The sequence below is a fragment of the Bombina bombina genome, chromosome 4, assembly GCF_027579735.1.
Source record: "Bombina bombina isolate aBomBom1 chromosome 4, aBomBom1.pri, whole genome shotgun sequence".
Classification (NCBI taxonomy): Eukaryota; Metazoa; Chordata; class Amphibia; order Anura; family Bombinatoridae; genus Bombina; species Bombina bombina.
The window spans coordinates 428,756,101-428,769,181 of NC_069502.1; the positions used below are offsets into that span (position 1 = coordinate 428,756,101).

Consider the following 13,081-nt stretch of genomic DNA (forward strand, 5'->3'; position numbering starts at 1 on the left):
CCATGCTTGTTGAGAGTTGCAAGAGAATGACTGGGTATGGCAGTTAGGGGAGGAGCTATATAGCAGCTCTGCTGTGGGTGATCCTCTTGCAACTTCCTGTTGGGAAGGAGAATATCCCACAAGTAATGGATGATCCGTGGACTGGATACACCTTACAAGAGAAAATAGTGCACGTAGAAATGTAATGGTACAAATCACAAACATTTAAGAAATACTCCATGTGTATACACTTACAATGTAGCAGGGCTCACAAAAAGCCTTCTTCTCCACTGCATAGAAAGGTTGTCCTCGCAGTTTGCTGTTGCAGGTCATGCACGTGAAACATTCTACGTGGAAAACTTGGTCCATGGCTGTGCAACCAGTACCTTCACCTACAACATTCTCTCCACAGCGAGAGCAGCGACCTAGGAATAAATACAAAAATAGACTAAGTAAAATGTAAATGTCTTGTTTTCAATCGTAATAACAGTCTAATTCCTGTGCTTTTTAGTATGAAAAACAAAATTTAAGCTTACCTGATAAATTATTTTCTTTCGGGATGTTGAGAGTCCATAGAAAATCCATAACATCTGGGATATAATGTCCGCCACTAGAAGGAGGCCAAGAACCCATACAAGAGCATTAATGAATCCCATCTCCCATCCATCCTCAGTTTAACGTATAGCCGAGCAGAGAAAGGGAAACTGACAGGATGGAAAGACAAAAGCAGGGTCTACAGAGGTGCAAATTAGAACTGTAGCCCAAAAACGTAAGAGGGCGGGCCTATAGACTTTCATTATCCCGAAAGAAATTTTTTTATCAGGTAAGCATCAATTTTGTTTTCTTTCATATGATGATGCGAGTCCATAGGAAATCCATAACATGAGGGATTTAATACCCAAGTTAAGAGACCATGTTAAAGGAAAATTAAACACTAAATAAATGATAGAATGATGCATTCAAAGAAAAGATTAGTCAGAGAATAACATGTAGATGTATTTTTTAAGTTTCATTAGCTGCTTAAATATTGACAAAATAAGTGTAAAGCTTCAGTGTCTATTAAACAATAGGAGTTGCCATGTTGTAACTTAGGTTACCTTTTCCTCTGTTGTGGCCAATTAGGGACAGTTATAAATAGGTCACTAGAGTGTGCAGCCAATGTCTGTGTGGAATATAACAGTGTTCTGCACTTCCATTTTGGACAGGAACTTAATTGCTCACAATTTTAGAATGTAATTACAGGAAAAGGGGACAAAATAAATAATGAAAGTAAATTGCAGAGTTTTATATATACAGTTTATCATTTTATATTACCATCTCAAAGTGTTTAATGTCCCTTTAAGGAAAGGGACAGACAAACAAAGGCAGTTCCTATTTGATGGACACTGCGCCAGAAGGACTTTCCTGCCAAAAAACACTTCTGAAGAAGCAAAAATATCAAGATTGTGAAAGAAAAAAACCCATTCCTTAGAAAAGAAGAATCTGGACACAACCAGGAAAAACAATCTCTTGGTTAATATAATTGAGAGAGACAAACTTAGGAAGAAAATTGTACTTAGTACGAAGGACTGACTTACCTATCAGAAAAAATGGCTAGCAGAAAAAGAACCTTCCAATATAACAGTTTTATATCTATGCAGTGCAAAGGTGGAAAAGGGGGACCTTTAAGAACTAAAGGGAACTAAATGAGATTCCAATGAGGAGAAATAAGCTTCACAACTGGTCTAATTCTCACCAAAAGTCCAAATATCTGGAAGCTTAGTTAACTTTTTGTGAAAGAGAACTGATAAAGCAGAAATTTAACCCTTCAAGATACAAACAGACAATCCTTTATCAAGTCCATATTGAAGAAACTTATGTAATTCTAAGAATACTAAAGGAATGCCAGGGAAACATTTTGGAAAGACACCATTCGAAGTATACCTTCCTGATCTAAACATAAATATTCTGGGTCACATGTTTCATGGCCTGAAACAGAGAGTTAATAACAGAAACAGAAAAATGCTATGTTTCAGAATTAGTAGAAAAAAGTAGGAAAAGGGGCAATGGATGTGCACTGACTCCTGAATCACACCAACAAAGCTCCCAACACCTTTGTGAAGATGCAAGGAGCAGTGGTCAGCTCAATAACTTCACTTGTCAGAACAGAGTAAAGGATGTTCTTAATGAAAGCCTGTATAAAATTAGATTTATAAATTAGTATAGACACATATACTAACATTTATCACCCAACCGTGATCCTGAAAAAAGGATAAAAGCTTTTGAGGATGAGATACTGCTAAAGCCAGAGAAGGAGCCTAAACAAGGATATCATCCAGATAAGGGGCAATTGATATGCCCTGGGCTCTGATTACAGCTAACAATGCTTCTAACACCTTTGCGAAGATGTGCAGAGCTGTGGCCAGACCAAAATGAAGGGCAACATAATAGTGTTTGTTGAGGAAGGCAAGCCATAAATATTTATGATTGACCATATTGGATTAAGGGTAAAATTATGTGAATTGTTTTCATTTTGAAACTAGGGACCCTTTAAAATCTGTTAAAAGATTTCAAGTCCAAGATGGAACTGAAAATCCCTTCCTTCTTTTTAACAATGAAGAGATAGGAGTAAAAAATATAAATTATGCTTAACACGGGCGGGAGCTGTGGACTCTCCCTGTAAAGAAGAAAATTAAATTATCTGGTAAGCATAATTTATGTTTTCCTTCTTAATACAGGGAGAGTCCACAGCTGCGTTCATTACTTGTGGGAAAATTATACCCAAGCTACAGTGGGCACTGAATGCTAACGGGAGGGCAAAAAGAGAGGCGGCCCCCATCTGAGGGCATCACAGCCTGCAAACCCTTTCCCCGTGAAGGCTGCTTCACCGAAACAGAAAACTCAATAAAATATTGAAAGGAATTTAAGGAAGGCCAAATAGTACGCCCACCCAAAAGAACCATAGAGGCCTCATATTAGAGGCCCAAGAGGACGTCACTACTTGAAAAGACTGAGCCGTAAACCTCCGAGGAGGCTAGCGCCCCGCTGAGTCATGATGCAAGCAGATGATACTCCTCAACTCAAAAGATAGGGAAGACTAAGAGCCCTCTGACCCCTACGCTTCTCAAATAGATAATAAACAGAGAAAACTGCCTATTCTAACATAGCCTGAAGAAAGATCCTTAAGGCACTACTCCATATCTAGTAGAAAACTTTCATTCACAAAGAAGGAATAGGAGATAAAAATGTACCCAAAACTTCAGCTGAAAATGCAATATGACACAACCTTAGGAGAAATCCTAAATAAGTCCGCAGAACAGGCTACTATCGTGGAACACCCAAAAAGGAGGAACGCAAAGCAAGGCCGTAACTCAGGGACTTCTGCCCGCAGAAGTAAGAAAAGACGTAGGACGACTCTAAGATAACCTAGAGACAACATCATGCATAGGTACAAAAGGTAGCCCCGATGCAAGACTATAAGAGCAAAGTCCAAACCCCAAGAAGGATCATCCGAACTACACACCTGCCTGACCACAGTCAACGTTCTAGTAAAAAACTGTACGTCCAGAAACTCAACGAGCATCTGGAGCCAGACAAAAAAAAAAAAAAAAAAATCAGACAGTGCCAACACTGTCCCAACAAGGAACTTAGCTAAGAGGCCCTTCTCCAGATCAACCTGGAGGAAAGAAAGAGTCCTTGCAGGCCCAATAGAGTGCCAGGATAAACCACGTACTTCCCAGCCGAAGGGGTCCTCCACACCTGAGATAGATGACAAGGGACCAGCTACGCACTACAAGGAGAGGACCATAACCTTTCAGAAAACCTGTCTCATCAGCTAAGACTAAGAGACTTCTCTCTACCTGTTGCAGAGAACAAAGATTCGATGAAGCAAAAAGCGACCCTTTTCCAGCAGATCCCTGCAACAAGGACAAACTTCATGGAGCCCAAACCTCGAAATCGTGAACCAAGATTTATGCGGCCTCAAAGGAGCAGTCAGAATCACTGACGCCTACCCCTCTAGATTCGAGCCACCACTCAAGGCAAGAGTAATATGGCAGAAAAAGGGAAAAAGGTAATGAACCTCCAAGGCACTGCTAATGTATGCATTAGTTCTTCCTGAAGATTCTGAACCACGAGCCATAATGGGTAGAACGGAATAAAGACAAACATCCAAAGATTCTTGTTCGGTGTCCCCTTCCAGTTGAAATTCAGATAACAAAAAGATCTCTCTAGATCAAATTCGTCCCAAAAAGCTGACGGCGAGCCACAGTAGGCCCTGCCCACCACCAAATTCGAAATGCAACCCCCCAACGCTAGGGAGACTCTCGATCTCAGAAGGAGATCCAAGTCAGCAAAAATAAGACTGACTAGATCCCTACACAGGGACAAACCCAGTAGACTAGACCCTTAGAGCAGAATCCAACATATCAATGGGAGGAAAACCTCCGGAGATCCTGGCCCCTTTAGGTACGCCCTCACCAACCTGACGAGCTGCGACCAAAGTCCAAACTACCCCGGAGATAAGAAAAATGTCCCACAGGATAGGGAGATCTTGACAAAGACAAGAGAACTATTCTCTCAACCAGTAGTCCATGAAAATCTGCAAAGACAGATTCAAAACATCTCCACTGCACTGCCTCAACCTACACCGAACCTCAGATGGGATGAGGCCTGGCACACGGGGTTGAAGTCCAAAAAGGACCCCAAGACAAGTCATCACCCCCCCCCCCCCCCAACACCGAGCTAGCGATGGGCTAACCTTAAGGTAAAGTCTACCTGGCTAGGAAGGCTAAATTAATATCCAGGGATCCAACCTGGCGCCTTCACCAGAGAAACTCTGGCCTAGATCCATCTCTGAGGATCAAAAAAGACAAAAAAGTCCCTAAAAGACTTCTATCAGACGATACTACGGTAAATCAACCAGCATCGTCAAGCCACGGGAACGATCTGTTACTGTAATCAGGACACTGTCCAATAAACCCCAGATCTCAAACAGATCAGAAATGAGATTACTGGGAGAGACGGTCTAAAAGGAACTAGATAATACCCCCAGAGGAAGAAAAAAGGAAAGACAGTGAACCTGCAGTGCTTCCGAACCAAACCCGGAGGAGAGAACTTATATTCTCCCCAAAAAGGAGACAAATCAAGCACTGCTTGAGTACCCTGGAATCCAAATAGGACGGGAGACCCCTCCCTGTACTGGACCCTGAAACAAACAGTGTAATGAAAATATTCTCACACTGCAAAGGTACTCCAAAAGACACCCGAAAATAAACCTCTTTCTCTCTGTCGAAAGACAAGACAAAAGAAGAAAAACTGCCCAGAAATGCAGGACGTCCATACAAGATAGAACCTAAAACAGGTCCATTCTGTCATCAAGGTTAAATGGATCTGCTCAGTCTGGCCTGGAATAGCTAGAACCAACTCCTTTTCTCGAGAAGAATGAAAGAGTAAACTTAACCGACATATCTGCCAGTGCAATTTGAGGACTAAACCAAAAATTTGTAAATTCCAAGCTTCTGCTAGGAGACTACTTACAGTCCATGACGTAAATCTGATTCGAAAATGTTGAGGAAACCATCACCTCAAACTGAATTGAGACGCTTCAATAGGAAAACTCCAGAAATATTGAAAACCGAAGTTTTCAGCTTCAAACAGCCCATAAGACGAAACGTCTTCCTAAAAAGAGTTTCTACAACAACCAAGAGCTCAAACAAAAAACTATCCTAACAGGATATAAAAGAAAATAGGCAAGCGCACAAAAAGTGATAGCCAAAAAGGAATGTGCAAAAAAACAGGTCTTGCCTGTCCTACAACACAAACTCCCTTGTAGAGCTCTGGACTGGGATTCTAAAAATAAAATGTGTAGAAGAGAAAAGAATAGGAACTCCATTCTTCTCCACTCGTCTAATCAAGATTGCTATCTGATTTGGAGGACAGAGATTCGACTGACAGATCAGTACTAGGAGTCTCTAACATTGCCAAAACTCTCAAAAGCAAGCACAGGCGTGCCGTTTTAAATCTAAATGCTAAATCCTCTTCAGTCGGAGGAATCAAATCAACAGACTCCGACCCTTGAGGCCCTACCTCCGAAGCCTTAGAGGGAACCGCATCCCCAGATGACCGATAGGATACAATCGTCAATTTACACCATGGACCCTGGGCAGGAGTGCATGGATTAACCCTTCTCTTGCACGTAGCAGGAAGAGACAAAGTCGCTAAGGCTGTAGAGATGGCCATGCAGAACTGTACAGTAACCTCTGGTGGAAAAAAGGCACCTTCAGGCGAAGGAGCAGCGGTACACGGGGAAACTGCATGTGTAGGAACAGAAGATTCTAGGGAGCACCCCTTACGGGACGAGGAATCCTCAGAGGCGGACGGCTCAGTGATCTCTAACATCTCAACATTGGCTGATGATTTTGCGGCATACAGAACATAATTGAGAGGGCTGGAGTACCCGAGCCTCCTCAAAATATACACAGGTATCAAATTCAGTATTAGAGGGATACCCCTCTAAATGATCAGAATCCTCCATAATTTGTCTAATTATAGAAAAAAACAAACATGCCACCTTATAAACCCAATGGCTGAGACACTCACCACCTCCTATGCAGACACAAGGTCAGGAATAGGAAATGGGGGGGGGGGGAAGGTGACCATACCCGGTCACCCGGTGCGTCATGCAGGACTGTCCCGGCTAAGGAAAAAGCGCACCAGCTTAATAAAACTGTGTAGCTCTCAATATAATAAAAATAAATAACCTGTATGTTCCGTATCAGCCTATGTGCCCAAACGTCTTACACACAAAGCAGTCAAAATCACATAACAAACATGATTAAACAACCCCAATGTTCAATAATCCACCTCAGGGGATATTAGCCCTTGATTCCTTATAGATAAAAGGAGTCCCACTGTGATCCTGTCTTCTATCGTCCACATATGTATGAAAAATGAAACGATCATACTGGACTCTATGCTGTGGAACAGAAACACGCTCCTTCAAGTTTGACAGATCGCAGCAGCGCTTCTGACATGGACTTGAGTGAAGAAAGGCAGACAGTGAAACTCGTCAACGCTGATTGCTTAGGAGCTGTTAATATGAGTCTGGATGGTTTTGCAGAAAGACTCTCCCTGCATCTCCAGACTCTAACTTTCATCAATGCTCTCACTGAGAGGCTGACAAGACTACTTAAAACTCCAGTCCCATCCCGAAGGGTACTACCCTCTATAAGGAACTACTCCTGAAATCTTCTGACACTTCTCTGCCAACCTCCTGTGACAAAAGGCAAAGAATTACTTTGGCTGGGGTGTCTTTGCCTCCTCCTGGTGGCCAGGTTCAGTATTCCCACAAATAATTAATGCAGCTGTGGTCTCTCCCTGTATTAAGAAGGAAAACCTTGTCCCGGTTGAGTGACAGGTAGTGGAGTAATTAACCCCCTTATACTCCAGCTCCTTTTTTGGGGGGATGTAAGACCGATGGAATTGTCCTTGAGGAGGCCTGAATAGAATACCTATTCTGTAACCTTGGGAGATGCTTTAAACCCAAGGGTCCTGGACTGAATGAAGGACTCAACCTGCCACCTACCAGAACAGATTCTGGTTTGGGGGCCACATTTTCATGCAGATTTGGAATTTCAGTTGAACTTCTTGTAGTGCTCAATTTTAGTCAAAAAAGAACCAGGTTTCAAGTCGGGTAAGGAGGGCTCTGACTTATAAGAGGAGGTAGACTTTTGATCTCTTGAAGATTGAAAAGTACAAAACCAGTTTCCTGGCCTATTCCTACCCTTTGACTACTTGTCTTGAGGGAGAAAGGCTCCTTACAGTCTTAATAATAGAATCTAGATCAGAATCACAAAAAAGTATGCCTTGTCAGAGTTGAAATAGCTCCATTGCAATATAAGTACAATATTAAAAAACATGATAAAAAAATCTACCCTCTAGTGGATCAGAGAGATGAGGGGACAGATTAAATATGCTGCATGAAAACAGACAATACCTAAAGACACAAACATGAGGGTATAATAACAGACAGTTATATCAACCATATATAGAAAAAAAAACTATATGACAATTTAGCACTGATATCCATGTGCAAAAGACATAAAAAGTCTGAAACGAGTGCTGATCTGGAAATGCAAGATTACTGTAGCAGCGTAGCCACCTGTAGCTGCACATTCGGCAACAAAAACTCTAAGCTAGGTGAAGAGCCCCCTGGGGAAATAAACACTTAAAGATTTTACAATAGGTGACTTACTCCCACCATCTGTGCTAGAGGGCAGAGCAAATAGGTGGCACAGTCCAAACACCAGCTGACTATAACAGACCAAGGGAGGAAGATAAAAGCAGCAAACTGAGCGGGAAGAACAAATTGAGCTCCCACCATTGTTCCCAGAAAGAGAGTGCTTCCCTGTAGCCTATCTTCAAACCAATTAAAAACAGTTGGGAGATAAAAAGCAGGAGAAAAGAAAAACTGCTCCATAAACACTCTAAATAAAAGGAAAACCACTCACAATCTTGCAGAAAACTACTACAGAAGTGACAAGCAGCACACAAAAATCCCTTAGAGAGATAAATCGCCCAAATAAAATGATCAATAATAAAGTAAAATTAAATGAAAAACTACCCCAATCCACAGTAGAGTGTAAGGGGGTGCAGTAGGAGTCAATTAAACCTCTGTGTCGCATAACCAGTCATATCTTACACTGAAAATACTCAGTGTGAGGTATTATGCAGTCCCCTGGCTATAAAATCCAAGACTATGTATCTTCATAGCCTGTGGGCTATGTGAGTGCATTGTACTTACCTGGAAAAACACCCACTCTACTGAATCTTCCCAGCATTCCTAAGATGGTGTGTCCAGTAGAAAACCCATCCAGTGCTGTAAAGGTAACAGCAGAGCATAAGAGAGGAAATACCCATGATCCCACAGGAGGAGGCTGAGGGACAAATCCCCACAACACCTGAGGGTAGTTATGACTGAAATCCTATAGGGAAGTACTAGGCACATAACCTGGTATTTCTGTGCCCCATCTGTGGAAGTCCATTTTCTGCTTTTTCCTGAATGATGTGTCAGGGATAATGGGTCTCACATTGCTCTGAGCTCCCATAAAATAATGCGTAAGTAGATGAAACTAGAGATAGACCGATATTTCGGAGTGGCCAATTTTTATGGCAGATATTTTTAATTTCTGAAATATCGGTATCAGCCAGAAACTTACCGATATGGAGCAAATCAAAAGAAATTTAGCTCTGTGTAATTCAGGCAAATTATGTAGTTTTAAGTGACACAAATCATCTATAGCACATATAAGCTGGAGATAGCATCTAATAATAAATAGCACTGATAAAAAAAAAAAAAAAAGAAAAAAAAAAAAAAAAAAAGAGTCCAAGCCCAGGTGTTCCTGGGAGCTCAGTTACCAACTACCATACCACCAATGGCAGGATGGACTTGTATAAACAAACATATATGATTTGTGAAATGGAAAATGTGTTTGTTAAGTGGCACTTAAAGCTACATAGTTTCCCTGAAGTACATAGAGCTAAATTACTTTTGATTTGCTCATAGGGGTCAGCAATACATAAAATCAATCCATTTGCTAATTGCTGTCACAAATAGAACATTATTTGTTGGATTTTGATACATTTTACACATTTGCAAAACATTTCACTAAAACTGCTATATTTGAGGATTTTTTAATTTAAATATTTTATTTTCCCCTTTCATGGGAATAGAAAAAAACATTTAAAAAAATTATAGTTTGGGCACATCAATTAAATGTGCACAACAAACCTTGAGTAAAAAGATATGCAGTATAGGAGACTAGTATCAATATTCTCTAGCAGTGGATAACAATGCTCTGACCATTATGTGGCGCTGTTACACATGTATAAAACTGCCCATAAGTGACATAATAAAGAAACTTATAGTCCACTCCTCAGTACCAGAGAAGGTATTTGAAATCCAGTAAATAAATGAGCATATTAAAAATTAAAGCAAATAAATAAATCTAGCACTGATATTCCAGCATGTCCTTTCTGTCTGTCAAGTGGCAGTATATATATATATTTTTGTTTCTTTACTTTTAACCCTTATCTGTAAAGTGTACCAAGTAAGCGTGGTTTTAGTGAAGTGGCAGCAATATATGAAAAACAGAATTTATGTTTACCTGATAAATTTCTTTCTCCTACGGTGTATCCGGTCCACGGCTTCATCCTTACTTGTGGGATATTCTCAATCCCTACAGGAAGTGGCAAAGAGAGCACACAGCAAAGCTGTCCATATAGCTCCCCTCAGGCTCCGCCCCCCCAGTCATTCGACCGACAGTTAGGAGAAAAAGGAGAACCATAGGGTGCAGTGGTGACTGTAGTTTATAAAAATAAATTTAAACCTGACTAAAATGCCAGGGTGGGCCATGGACCGGATACACTGTAGGAGAAAGAAATTTATCAGGTAAACATAAATTCTGTTTTCTCCTACATTGGTGTATCCGGTCCACGGCTTCATCCTTGATTGTGGGAACCAATACCAAAGCTTTAGGACACGGATGAAGGGAGGGAACAAGTCAGGTAACCTAAACGGAAGGCACCACTGCTTGCAAAACCTTTCTTCCAAAAATAGCCTCCGAAGAAGCAAAAGTATCAAATTTGTAAAATTTGGCAAATGTATGCAGTGAAGACCAAGTTGCTGCCTTACAGATCTGTTCAACAGAAGCCTCATTCTTGAAAGCCCAAGTGGAAGCCACAGCTCTAGTAGAGTGAGCTGTAATTCGTTCAGGAGGCTGCCTTCCAGCAGTCTCATAAGCCAACCGGATGATGCTTTTCAGCCAGAAAGACAGAGAGGTCGCAGTCGCCTTTTGACCTCTCCTCTTACCAGAATAGACGACAAACAAGGACGAAGTTTGTCTGAAATCTTTAGTTGCTTTTAGGTAAAACTTCAAAGCACGAACCACATCGAGATTGTGTAACAGACGTTCCTTGTTAGAAGCTGGGTTAGGACACAGAGAATGAACAACTATTTCCTGGTTAATATTCTTATTGGAAACCACTTTTGGAAGAAAACCAGGTTTGGTACGTAAAACGACCTTATCTGTATGAAACACCAGATAGGGTGAATTACACTGCAAAGCAGACAATTCAGAAACTCTTCTAGCGGAAGAGATAGCAACCAAAAACAAAACTTTCCAAGATAGTAACTTAATATCTATGGAATGTAGAGGTTCAAACAGAACCCCCTGAAGAACTGAAAGAACTAGATTTAGACTCCATGGAGGAGCCACAGGTCTGTAGACAGGCTTGATTCTGACTAAAGCCTGCACAAACTCCTGAACATCTGGCATTGCTGCCAGACATTTGTGTAACAAAACAGACAGAGCTGATATCTGTTCTTTTAAGGAACTAGCTGACAAACCTTTCTCCAATCCTTCTTGGAGAAAAGCTAAAATCCTTGGAATCCTAATCTTACTCCATGAGTAACCCTTGGATTCGCACCAACAAAGATATTTCCGCCATATCTTATGGTAAATTTTCCTAGTGACAGGCTTTCTAGCCTGAATCAGGGTATCTATAACTGAATCCGAAAACCCACGCTTAGCTAGAATCAAGCGTTCAATCTCCAAGCAGTCAGTTGCAGAGAGACTAGGTTTGGATGTACGAATGGACCTTGAATTAGAAGGTCCTGCCTCAAAGGTAGCTTCCATGGTGGAACCGATGACATATTCACCAGGTCTGCATACCAGGTCCTACAGAAGCCTTCTCCTGTTTGATCCTGGCTACTAGCCGTGGGAGAAGAGGAAACGGTGGAAAGACATAAGCTAGATTGAACGACCAAGGCGCTGCTAAGGCATCTACCAGTGTCGCCTTGGGATCCCTGGACCTGGACCCGTAACATGGAACTTTTGAGTTCTGACGTGACGCCATCAGATCCAGATCCGGAATGCCCCATAGTTGAGTTAACTGGGCAAAAACCTCCGGGTGAAGTTCCCACTCCCCCGGATGGAAAGTCTGACGACTCAGATAATCCGCTTCCCAGTTGTCCACTCCTGGGATGTGAATTGCTGATAGATGGCAGGAGCGATTCTCTGCCCATTTGATGATCTTGGATACCTCTCTCATCGCCAGGGAACTCTTCGTTCCCCCCTGATGATTGATGTACGCTACAGTCATCATGTTGTCCGACTGAAATTTGATGAATCTGGCCTCCGCTAGTTGAGGCCATGCCTGGAGCGCATTGAATATCGCTCTCAATTCCAATATGTTTATCGGGAGAAGAGATTCTTCCCGAGACCATAGATCCTGAGCCTTCAGGGACTCCCAGACCGCGCCCCAGCCCAAAAGACTGGCGTCGGTCGTGACGATGATCCACTCCAGTCTGCGGAAACTCATTCCCTGAGACAGGTGATCTAGAGACAGCCACCAGAGGAGTGAATCTCTGGTTTTCTGGTCCATTTGAATCTGGGGAGACAAGTCTGCATAATCCCCATTCCACTGTTTGAGCATGCACAGTTGCAATGGTCTTAAATGAATTCGAGCAAAAGGAACCACGTCCATTGCCGCAACCATTAGTCCTATTACCTCCATGCACTGAGCTATGGAGGGCTGAGGAATGGATTGAAGAACTCGACAAGCGTTCAGAAGCTTTAACTTCCTGACCTCTGTCAGAAAGATCTTCATTTCTACGGAGTCTATTATTGTTCCCAGAAAGGGAACCCTTGTGGACGGGGACAGGGAACTTTTTTCTATGTTCACCTTCCACCCGTGAGATCTGAGAAAGGCTAAAACAATGTCTGTATGAGCCCTTGCTTTGGGAAGGGACGACGCTTGTATTAGAATGTCGTCTAGGTAAGGTGCTACTGCAATGCCCCTCGGCCTTAGCACCGCTAGAAGGGACCCTAGCACCTTTGTGAAAATTCTGGGAGCAGTGGCTAAACCGAACGGAAGAGCCATGAACTGGTAATGTTTGTCCAGAAAGGCGAACCTCAGGAACTGATGGTGATCTTTATGGATAGGAATATACAGGTACGCATCCTTTAAGTCCCCGGTAGTCATGTATTGACCCTCCTGGATCGTTGGTAAAATTGTCCGAATGGTTTCCATTTTGAATGATGGAACTCTGAGGAATTTGTTT

The 13,081-nt window shown here is 42.0% G+C and overlaps 1 protein-coding gene across 3 annotated transcripts in view; it reads right to left on the minus strand.

Moving 5' to 3' along the window:
- LPP (LIM domain containing preferred translocation partner in lipoma) overlaps nt 1-13,081 on the minus strand; it is a 725,513-nt gene that overhangs the window by 144,553 nt on the left and 567,879 nt on the right. For all 3 annotated transcript variants that reach the window (XM_053710250.1, XM_053710253.1, XM_053710252.1), the window contains exon 6: nt 235-404. In XM_053710250.1, the coding sequence (XP_053566225.1) occupies nt 235-404 (170 nt within the window). The remainder of the gene's footprint in view (nt 1-234; nt 405-13,081) is intronic.